We start from the raw sequence: 12,248 nt of genomic DNA on the forward strand, positions 1-12,248 counted from the left end.
AATAGACAATCATTGTAGGCAGTTTCTAAAGATGCTAGACTATCTTCCAGCTTTATAAAATACAGACTAACTCTACAGTCTGAGAGGGGAAAAGTTACAGTAGCTAAACAGACACTGAAATGCCCCATTAACTCCAAATGGGGATAACTATACATGAGCTGCCAATTTTACTAAAAGATTAACCCTGCATTTTGGTAGATACATTGAGTGCTTGATAAGCACATACAAGTTTAATGTTACGATATTTTCCCTACTGTGTGCTACTGGTCATGACAGATGTACATGCCTGGTGACATGATGAGGGGGAGTGGGCTAAAGTTGCACCAGGGAGGTTTAGGTTGGCTATTAAGAACTTCTTTACTGAAAGGGTAGTTAGACATGGCATAGGCTGCCCAGGGTAGTGGTGGAGTCACCATCCCTGGAGGTCTTTAAAAGACATTTAGAGCTTAGTGATATGGTTTAGTGTAGGACTTGTTAGTGTTAGGTCAGAGGTTGGACTAGGTGATCTCGGAGGTCTCTTCCAACCTAGGCCATTCTGTGATTCCATGAAGAGATGAAAGCACAGCCATCCTTGCACCACACTTAATATATTCCCTTGCTAACAGTGCATCAACACAGATTTTCAAAATATCCTATTCTAAGCTCTGAATATTTTCTACATTGCTCTAACATCATTTGAACTATTCAACAAGCAAACCCTGTTTACCTCTGTTTGCATAATGATACTTAAAAATCAACTCAGTAAAGCAGGTTCCCAGTCCCACCATCCTCAAGATGAGTCAGCTTGGCTCAACCAACACAAACAGTATTTAGGAAAGAACACACAAATGCTTGCAGTGATTACTGGCAAACATAGTGAGTCCACACTTACCAAGGCAATCCAGAGTACAATATACTCATCAATAAAGCTGTTAAAATACTGGTCCAGAAACAATAGTGCTGGGCCTATGAAAGCTGTGTCCTGCAGATACATTTCACTTTTGGTCATATGTGCAACCTGCATTTAAAAAAAAAAAAGGCAGGTTAAAAAATAAACATCCTCCAGCCAAGGTAGAATGGTTTCAAAAATGCACAAAGCCAGAAGAGTTACAGTTCAAACCACATTACTGTAATATTATCAAATATTTAGGTAAAGTGGCAGCAGCAATACTGTTTTAGCCATGGAAGTCTACAGCTAAGCAAGATGCAAGGTTTGCAAAAGTTTCCTTTCATTCAGAACAAAACATAACTATAGAAAAAAAACTAACTTTTTCAGCAAACAACTTTTTCCTTTGCCAGAAACAAAACAGTAAAATGGAAATAGGGTGGTAAATTTTAGGTTTAGTTCAGCCTAGAAATAAAATTTCACAACTACAAGATCTTCAAAACCAGAGATAATTGGTGCCCATCTCACTCCACCTATTAATTTCTGTCCTGCAAGGATAACCACCTTTCTGATTATCCTTGCAGGACACAAATCAGAGAGACGAGCACAAAAAGAGCAAGGCTTTTTATGATCAACTGCATTCTTCACACTTTCCCCAACATGCACACCTATACCCTGTGCAAAGGCTGTCCTACACCACATCCTCACTTCTACCAGCACAGCTGTTGGTGTAAATGCATAATATGCTGGTCTTGGTTAGCAATAACCTTTTCTTCTGTTGTGAGTTACACCCAACACTGACTCAGTTCATGTGGCAACACAGGGTATGCCCATGCATCTGAGATGGTGTGTGGCAGTGGTTGCTTAATCCCTCATTCACTCTGTTCAACACGGGCTCCTATGTTCCCCAGTACATCCCTATAAATGTTTTTTAACTGTTATTTCTCTCCAATTGGAGAGGTTAAACCCTGAGCAACTGTTTCAAACTTCAGTTCTGTCCCTTTCTCTCCTTTCCCCAACAAACTTCCCTCCCTTCTGCACATGCATCTGGGGAGGGTTTCAGCCAGCTCTGTTCCAGTCCTGCTCATTGCCAATGGGTACAAACACACTGCAGAATTGCAAATGTACAACTGGGAAAGGGGAAGAAAGATCTCAGGCAACCGAAAGCTGTATGGGCACTAACTGTATAACCACTGCATCAGCTTGACATTTACCTCTTCAGTTTCAAATGGAAGACAGACTCACACTCCATTCCCTGCACCTCCAAGCTACTGAAGTAAGTGTCAAATATTGTATCACTTCACCACACAAAATATGTGCAAGTTAGTTGATGGAATAACCAGGAAACTTTAAAAGCTACAAGAAGTTTTACTGTAATAACTAGGAACTCCAGGGTTCTGGGGTACTTACCACTAGTTTGTTTGTTATCTTAGCAGATACAAAACCAAAAGTAAGTATATATAAGCAGGGGTGCCTTTCAAAGAGCTGCACAGCAGATTTCTTGTAGATCATTGCAGCTAGTGCGATTACTGACCCAATATGAAGAAAAGGGGAAAGGACACTCGTTCCCTACAGTGAGATAAAGTTAAAGAATTAGGTTGACAAAACATGCATGTTGCCAAGAAACCCCAATAAGCCGAACATTCATGTGGTATACAGACAGGTTTTGGTTTTTGTTTTTAACTAAAAGACACGTTAAAAACATGTCTTTCCACATACTAGTAATAACAGGAACAAAATGTGGTAAAACTTAAAACAGACACAAGCTGACAACGTGGTTGAACCTTTCTTGTGCTGGGCAACAAAACAAGGTTTTTAGACAGCAAGAACTGCACAGGTCTGACACTTGCCACGCAGGCAACAGTGGATGCTGTTAGCAAGCAACAGAAGACAATACTTGTCTTTTTCTGTGCCAGCTAGAAAGCAACAAAAACAGCCTTCTAAGAAGCTAGTATAGAATGGCTTTTTGGAAAATTCCTTGGACTTCAAAATCAATTTCCTATTGTAGCAGAAGGTGCAGATACCTCCAATCATATGTAATATATATATATTTACAAGTAACATATTACAGATGTTCTAGAATGAGCAAAGCCATAGCCAGTCTTCTTGAACAACTTCCTTCTGCACAAATTTCTGCACTTCACTTCTGTGAACTCTGTGGGAGTATGTATTCACATAACTTGTTTTATATGAGTAACTGAAAAGTAAATATCAAAACACTAAAGCATTTTAATCACTCAGTTTTAAAACTCTTGACTTCTAAAACAACTATTCTTATGCAGACAATATTAACTTTTCCCCCCATGCCATCACGGAACTGAACAGAAAATATTTCACACATTGGAGGTATGTCAAATAACAACTGAAGTCATGGTTGGAAAGCCACAGAGTGCTACGGAAGAACTAAAAGCAGCAGAACTAAGTACTCACTGCTATAGTAGATCCATTTTTGCCAACTCCACCTGTGAAGATTACACCAAAGTAGTTTGTACAGGAGAAGAACGTTCCTGCGACAGTACAGAGAGCCGGGAATATTTTCACCTGAATATTCAGTATTGGAATCTTTAATGGAAGAGATGAAACAAGTTAAAAGATGCACAAGTAAACTAAAGCAGGGTTTAGTACTTCTAGCGCACTCAAGCACTCCACTTTCCAACACCACATTTGATTTTCTTTCTCTGCTACACAGAGATTTAAATTTTTGCAAAGCACAGAAAAATATGTATTTTTCCAATAATACTTCCATAAAGCTTCCCACATAGTTCTTTTCAGGTAACTAAAGGTGAGTCCCACTATCAAAAGCAAAGAACTGGTAGAAACTAAAAGCTCCCTAGCTAATAATTCATCTATCAAGAGAAATGCGTCAGTAATCTTTTCTGAAACTGGCTGGAAAACTCACAGCTGCCACCCAAGATCACTTGGGCAAAGCAAGAGGCATTGGAGATGATTAAACAAAGACCGTTAAGAAACTGGATTCTACCTTACAGGCAAGAGAAGGGGAACAAACAGATCAGACAAGTCATCTCAGAGTCAAGCAAGCAATTGGGTTGCTAAAGATAAAAAAAAAAAAAAAAAAAAAAAGCGCAGTCAGATCTGAAAGGCAATCGTTTTCTTCATGTAACAGCAGTCTTGTGAGCAGAACAGGGGAAACCAGAAATGAAGAAAAAGGTCAACATAAGCCACAGCAAGCACGTTATGGAAGCAGGTGCTGAGAAAGAGCTACCTAATAAAGGTTTTCCAACTTTTGTCTATGCAACCACTGAAAGTCTTCTCAGGCTCTAAATTGAGGATCTGCAGTTGTAGCCCTCAACTGAATGAGCACAATCAGCTCCCCAGCAACACGTCTAACTACAGCCCAGATGAGGTTAGGTTGGTTTTATTTTACTTCAGTTACACTCAATGTAGCTTTTCGTAGATAAAGATTACTAATTTTCTATTTTTAATCATCTTCTGCTGTGCTTAAAATCTTTATCTCTTGATCTTCTCAGGAATATGCCTGGCACAAGAGGCAGAGCCAGCGTTAACTCTTGGTGCCTTGCTTTGGGGCAGCCTCCAGACGGGCATCCAGCCCACTCCTCCAAATCATCGCCAACTTCCAGCTGGACAGCGTGGTTTCATGACACTCCAGCATATTTCACCCTTGCTTAGGCCAAATATTCAGTATGGCATCAAAAGAAAGGCATCGAAGAAAGAATAACTATTAAGCAAAAGACAGAGGCCCAACCTGTGGCAATCTAACTGAAATAATCCATGAATGTTACAAGGCACAGCAATTCTGAAGGTCTCACCTCAGTCTGATAAAGGAAGGCACTTAAGCAATGGGGTGAATTTGCTCATCTACAGGAAAAGGAAGGCAGTCATGAGCCTCATACAGCAATCAGGAGATTAAAGTTGAGGTTTTTCAAAGAAAAAGGCATTCTTTGGGGGAAAAAGTGTCTCCAAACTACTACTAACACAGCTGAGAATGATGCTCAGGAGAGGCAGAAGGATGTTATACTGTTATAACATCCAGTTTTGCTAGTTACACATTAACACATTTTTGTTCCATGACAGTTGCATCACTGACAGGTATTATTTCTGCCAGGTAAGTGCAATCTAAGTAAAAGGAAACAAAGCTACATGCAAATATTTGGCAACAGCAGGTCACGGGAGAATTATAAAAATGCAGTGCCTACTACATTGCCTTGTGTACAAAACAGAAGCAGCAAGGGCAAGGAAACAGTATGGAAAAAAACTGAGCAGAGGGAGGGATGGAGTCGCGCTCAGAAATTATCCTACAAGCTGGCAATGCAAGCCCTTGGCTTTTTTAATAAGAGGACACCATAGGACAAACAACAGGACCTCCTTGTCTGGCATTCCATCATTACCATCACTACTGTCCATGCAATCATTCTGATTTCGCTGGTAATTATGAGCTTCATCAGAAGTCAGAAGCAGGCAGAACTTCACAAGACGACATCCACAATGCAGGAAAGCATCACAAACCAGATCTTCTATAGACAAGCTATGTTCTCTGTTAAATCCTCTGGAGTTGAAGAGAAATGCTACATTGCACAGAAAGCCTTTGAAACAGGGCATATGCCCTGATTTAGCAAGCACACCAAATTTTGACTGAAAAAAAACACGCGTGTTAATAAAAACAAGCAGCAGCAGGCAAAAAATAGATTAAAGAACGCTTGCTACAGAATGAATTGAAGTAAAACATCCAACAGAAAAATGAATTTGAGGCCTCTAAACTCATTCTTGATTCTTCTAGATGCCATCAAAGTTTTCTGTAACACATGAATGGATTAAAAAAAGGATAACAGAGCAAGAGCACATCTGGATTTAGGGAAGCAGCAGTGACAAGCAGATAGGAGAGCACACATCCACACAGTGGCACTTTCTTGGCTAGCTCAGTCAGACACCACAGCCAGCTGTGCAATCACTGCCTCCTGCTGGTCCTTCACACAAAGCTGGGCTCCAGCTGCAATTGAGCTGTAGGCATGTGCACTTCAGTCACATCTGCAAGAGGAATAACTCGGTGGGCAAAAATCAAGCTTGCTTTATAGTTGTGAAGTTTGTATTAAGTCGTGGAATAAAGCTAAAGCAATTGCAGCACTTTTCTCACTTCAAATGAGGAAGAAACCCTTCATTTAATCAATGCATCAAAGAAGCTGCACCAAAGCTTGCTCACATTTTACAAGTGAGGATCTCAGCTGCAGTACTACTCACCATCCACTGAAATTACCAAGCTCCAGGAGCCTTGCAGAACAGCATTTTAACACACTTTAAAGAAAATCTACACTGACAAAGAAGGAAGCCAGTACAGGTATACACTATTTTACAGAGGAAAAAAAAAAAAAGCTAATGAAAGCAATTGACAAAATACACAATTTTGCATTCAGCAAATTCAATTTTTTTTTTTCCATGTTAGTATTAGAAAGTGGAATGTTTGAGTATACAAGTTTTATTCCATTAATTTCCCCCAAATAGAAACAGATCAATAATACCAAACCACCAATTTTGCTGTCACAGGAAACATTAAAGGAATACAGGCACTTTTTTCTGATATATTTTGCTCTGTAAGTAATAAAGTTTTATTTCTGTGAACAAAAACAAAAATCAAGTTGAATGAAAAAGGAAAAATCTTAATTGTCATAGGAAACTTGATGAAGTTTGTTCTCTAGAGAAATGCCTCTATAAAACCAACACTAGACTTCAAAATATTTTAATCATTTGGGAATTTACTTAGCCAAATGCTGCTACAACACAGAACTTCAAATATATTAAAATTTTACTGAAAAATGTTTAATAGCACAAGGGAACAATTATTAAGCTCTTGCACAAACTTCATCCTGAACTGAATTGTGCCAGAGGTTGCTGTTGCAGCAATTATTTTTGTTTTTTTTTTTTTTTCCTCCCTCCTCTTTTTAAAAAAAGGGAAAAAAGGAAAGTAACAGCATGAATTGGGAAATCCCTTTTTGTGGTGTCTAACAATAGCTGTGTGGATGTTGGCCACACTGATCTCCTTGGAAGAGTTTGGCACCAATAAGCTGACTTGCAATCTTATTTTTTAAGAGATAATTCTATCCAGACATACTCTTAAGGCAGGATGCACTTTGCAGCTTAGTTTGTGTGGGTAGGAGAATGTTGGTGGTTTTCAGTGTTTGTTTTTTTTTTTTTTTTGTTGTGTTTAACCTGAAAGTACAACACGTAGCAAAATTGAGGTAACCAAGGTTAGCTTCTTATTCTAGATATTTTCTACAACATTAGAGGGTTCGTTTCTCTAGTTTTATGAAGCAGATTAGAAATTCAGTGATTTGGGGGTGACAAGTTTCAGTAATTTTGGACCATCTCTTGGTTTTATTCTTTTACTTCAAAGATTTCTTTATCCACCTTAAGAACTGGGTTCATCAAGTACACAAACAAGATTAATACTCAGGAAGCTTTCCAGGAAATGAATCATTTAGAAGCTATTTCTCAACTTCTGTTTTGTTTGTGATATATGTACAAAATGTATGTACATACATACTTTATCTCGGCAATGCTGTATTCAAATGCCCAGTGGGGCTTCATGAGTGCTAATATAACAATATATAAAATATGACAACATTTAAGACAACATCAACTTGCAACAGCATATAAGCTGCCAGCTGATTTAGCCAGGTGAGCCTCTACAAAGTCCACAGGATCTCTAGCTTCCTTGATTTGAATGATCATTAAAAGAGCCACATGGCAATTTGTTGTTTTTTGGTTTTTTGCCCCCCTCCTCCATAAGAGCTGACTAGCACGCTCAAGCTGAATTATCTCCTGATGGTTACACCAACTGCTTGCTCTCCGAGAATCTCCCCCATACCAGCAATCCAATTTAGCATTCTTCTGTTCCTGATTTAGGTTGCTGCATGAATTCATTCAAGTTTTGGCCAGCTCACTCAAAGGAGGCTGGATGTCAGTGAAGGTATATTAAGTTTGTAAAACGTTTGATAACTTTCTACCTGCAAAATAACACAAGATTTAGAATAATAGTTTGTTTGAACAGCTCCGGTAAAACCAGAATGCATGGTTATTGCCATTTGTTCCATTCTCAAAAGTACGTATTTACTATGAGGAAAAGTAAGACCCTTCCCTCATAAGTGAAACCATGCTACTGGAGGCAGGTAGTTCTTCCAGGTACATACTAGATTATTAAAAAAGGATAATAATTTAAAAAGGATAAATAAGAACATGAACAAAATTACCAGAGATTGCCAAAAAGGCGGTCCTCCAATCACTGCCAGTAAATGCATGATTATTATGAAGATTTGCACTTCAGTCACATCAATTCTGATTAGGTACAAAAAGCCAAGAAAAGCAGAATTATTCAAAGCAATTTCAAGTCAATTATTTGCAAGCTTGGCAGCTCTCCTCTATCATGCACAGTATAAAAACTTGAAAACACAAGGAAAATAGAAGACATCAATACTTTGGAAAGCAAAAATATATTTTAGTTTTCTTGTTAAAAAGTAAGAGCCATGCTGTGCTATTCTTTTTTCTTTTTTTTTTTTTTTTTTAATTTTACAATGCAATAAAAATCCATTTTATCAAAAGGAACTGTTGGAACTTTTTACCTGACCATTGTCAGTCACAGGAATAAGTGTTCAGTTTTAACCTTGCCCACCAAAACAAATTGATTCCAGATTGTAAAATTCATTTAATATCTTTAGTCATTATTAAATTCCCTATATTTATTTTTAAATGAATGTTCTCTCCGAAAAGCATCAAGCTTGAAAACAAAACATGAATTCCTGAAGACCTGATGCACATGTAAACTGTACAATCAGCTGCATTGCTAGAGATTAAACAATTCAGTATCCAGCACGCAGCAAGAAGAGAAACCACTTCTGGTTTTAGCATAGCCAGTATCTCTTGTAAAAGGGCAGGACGGAAAGGCTTATAGAAAAGCTTATAGAAAAGACAGATTTTAAGGTATTGTTTAAAAGATCATACAAAGTCTAAGATAGCAAGAAGGAAAAGCAAGGCCACATGAGTCAATTCCAGAAATGGGAGTCAAACGAAAAACATAAAATACAATGAGGATGGACACGTGGGTGTTTACCAAGCTATGTAATATTGTCTCATGCTGGAATACTGCATCAAAAATAATCCTTTGGGCCAACGGGAAATACTTATGCACATATATTAGCTCTAATCACACAGTTCTACCTAAAAGACTCAAAATCACTTGTGAATGCATGCTTAGCTCTTTTAAGGGTACTGTTGAAATTGGTAACAGCTGCATAGGCTGAGAGTGAAGAGTTTTTTTTTAATGTTTGTTTTAAAAGAGTGACAAGACCACATAAGCAAGTTTAATATCATGCCTGCGTGGGTTGTCTCAGGTTCCTTCTACAGCCTTTGTTCCAGCTTTAGAGCAGATCCTGTCATATGAAGACCTCCCAGCCTGGCTAAAACACATCTTTGTTGCAGCAGCAGCACACTATGCACACAGGAAATGCCCAGGAAGGACCAAGCCAGACTTAGCATATAGCAGGGAAGACTTTGGTCAAAGCAAAAGGTAGAGAAGATGCCAATAAAACATCGGATTTCCATGCTAATTCTAAAACCCAGGAGGAAGCAATTTGCATCTAATGTGTTTGCATGTCCAACCAAGGAAGGGCTGAAGAAGCTCAGTCAACCTGCACAGGTTAAACACAAAGCTGTTTCATCACCTCTGGCAATGACCTTAGACGAAAATAAAGCAACTGAGAAAGCTCACACAAACAGTGGCTAGTAACTAGTGTACGTAATTCAAGTTTGCAGCTTTCCTTGGACATTAAAACAGGTTTCTTTTGACTGCAGTCAGTGCAAATAAAGTAAGGTCACGCAGTGGAAAACATCTCAAATTACAGAAGATGAGGTCTCTTTTGGAGAAACTCTTAACCAAAACTGGGAGCCAGACCAAATCTGCAGAAGCAGCTCCTGAATTCAGGTTAGGGAGACAGCCCTGTCTTGCTTAGACACAGCCATGGCACAACCTTCACTCCATTGCCCTTAGGTCTGCCCCTTTCCAGCTCAAATAAAAATGGCTTGAAAGGGTTCAGCAATGAACTACAAGCCTGTTTGGTTAAAAAGTCCTCTCTGGCTTGCAATAAGAATCTCATATTGCAAAACAAATGAGTTTTAACTTCAATTCTACATAAAGAGATAATTTTTAGCACTAGACACCTCCTTCCGACAGAAGGCAAAGATACAAGAATCACCCAAGCTACCTCTAAGAACAGTCATGAGTGTTTAAAGTGCAAGTTCTTAATGTTGAGGGTGACAAGTGACTGTGAACATCTTACCTAAAGGGGATTCTCTTATCACCTATACTAATTAAAATCACTATTGGATGACTTTTTAGAGGATACACTGTATCAATGGAGTACAAGCCTGATACTGGAATTACCCAGTTAATTATTAATAATTATTTATTTATTTTTTACAGAATACTACTGCCAGATGGCCAATACCTAAAAACCTCCAAATAGAGGAATCCAGCCGAGCAACTCCTGGAAACTAGACCACAAAATGGAACAATATTAGGAAACTGGAGCTGGGTAAAAAGGGAAAGGAGCCATGCTGTTCCTCTACTCATGTAACTAGGATTCATGCCATAGATGCACGAAGTGGAAGCAATCCAGGCTGCTTTTAAGAGGCGCAGTCCTCCTGGCATCTCCAAAGGCCGGCCACTTTCTCCCCCAAAATCCAACTGCCCAGGTCTGCTTTCCCCTTTGTGCCAGCCCTAAGGTCTCACACACACCATTGACTGGGTCAGGAAATTGGCTCAGCTAAAGTGACCCAGCCAAAAAAAGAAAAAGGACACAGTCCCTACCCCAGTTTCTAGCATATCAGCTTTCCTTATGCATAGTGGGTGGCCCCAGGAATGACGCAAGCAGTGCAGAGGGCAGGGGAAGGTCTGCACGGCCTCTCTTGGCAGCAGGACTGCATGCTGGGGTAGAGCGCACCCACAGCTCCAACTACAAGGGAGAATAAGTGGGAATGAGTTCAGGCTTCTGAATGTAATGCAAGTGGCCTGCTACTGTTCATAAAAGCTTTAAACATATCACAGTAATAAAACAAATTGAAAGAAAATACTCTGCAATTTAAACTAAAGCAACATTGGTTTTGTCAAGAAAGCTACTGAGAAAAGGCAACGCACAGCACTGCCTGGAAAACATGAGCAAATGCCAGGCAATCTGGAGGACATTCATTCCTAGACCTTAATCATTAACCTGTATTTATGAATTGCTTCAAGATAAAATGTGCCACTAAAAACCGTCCATAAACTGCCTCAGTCATCATATTGTTTTTAAGCTCTGGTAGAACTGGAAAGGTACCTAAAAGTGACAAGACAAAAGCTGTGCAGCAGGGAAAAGCTGCTTGAACATAGACTAAAGCCCTTCTGAACTACCCATATGTTTTACTCAAAAGGTCAGCATGGGTAGTCTGCTTTGAGGGTTAGGGAAATTATCTGCAAAGCAGGGGGATGAACAATTCCTGCCTAAATATTCCATAAATAGAGCCTTTTTATTTTCAGGCAAAGTTCTGTTGCACGTTGAAGCGCCTCTTCCTATGATACGACTGCAGAAAGCGTGAGCTTGAGTCGTGGATTATTTATTGACCAACAGCAGAACAATATTTTAGCTTGAACTTAAAAAAAATAAAAATAAAAAAGAAATAGGTGACATACCACAAGGAGAAAAAGAAGCTTTTGGCAATCTAAACTGGGGAAAAATCCTTGCACACTGCAGACCTGCAGTGCTATCACTGCAGCAGTCAGCTGGGCAGATGGACGCCCCCAGTAGCCCCGTGCCATACACAGGCTGCAGGAAAGCAGAAATATTTCAAAGCAAGAAGGGAATCAGACAGTTCAACGTTTGACTCATTTTTCTCCTTGCATTTGTATTTTACTTGTTTAAATGCTACAGTGGATATCCTAAGAAAAACAAATGGAAAAAGCAAGCAGTGTAAGCTCTGCAGCTCAAGTAAGGGGGTTCTTAAAGCCTCTGAACTGGGATATTTTCATCAGTCACTTGGGCCACACTCCCCCTAACCTGACAGATGTGCCTTGATGAACTGACTCACGGCAGCACTGCCCAAACAGGTTGCTAGGATAATGCAGAGACATATCAGACAGTACATAGCAGTGGTGCCCTAATACCTATGAAATGAGGAAAATGGAAGACGTTTCCTTGAGACATGCCCACACTACAACAAATGGATGTAAAGTTACTGCAACAGTTCCTCAACACACACAAAGCAGTCTAATTCCAAAGACCACCTTTTCAAATAAACCAAAGGCCTTTTTCATCTTCTAGAAAATAAACAGAAGACCCTAAATCAGGCTTTTAAAAATCAGCAAGAACATCCAGGCAAAGAACAA

At 39.3% G+C, this 12,248-nt stretch overlaps 1 protein-coding gene across 2 annotated transcripts in view; it reads right to left on the reverse strand.

Moving 5' to 3' along the window:
- Positions 1 to 12,248, reverse strand: part of CEPT1 (choline/ethanolamine phosphotransferase 1) — a 30,681-nt gene that overhangs the window by 1,051 nt on the left and 17,382 nt on the right. The window contains exons 5-8 of one of the 2 annotated variants that reach the window (XM_084302072.1): positions 8,086 to 8,170; positions 3,296 to 3,427; positions 2,276 to 2,434; positions 872 to 997 (exon numbers count right to left, since the gene is read on the reverse strand). In XM_084302072.1, the coding sequence (XP_084158198.1) occupies positions 872 to 997; positions 2,276 to 2,434; positions 3,296 to 3,427; positions 8,086 to 8,170 (502 nt within the window). The remainder of the gene's footprint in view (positions 1 to 871; positions 998 to 2,275; positions 2,435 to 3,295; positions 3,428 to 8,085; positions 8,171 to 12,248) is intronic. The other variant, XM_084302071.1, reaches the window with a different exon arrangement.

The sequence above is a fragment of the Netta rufina genome (assembly GCF_964035555.1).
Source record: "Netta rufina genome assembly, chromosome: 26".
Taxonomy (NCBI): domain Eukaryota; kingdom Metazoa; phylum Chordata; class Aves; order Anseriformes; family Anatidae; genus Netta; species Netta rufina.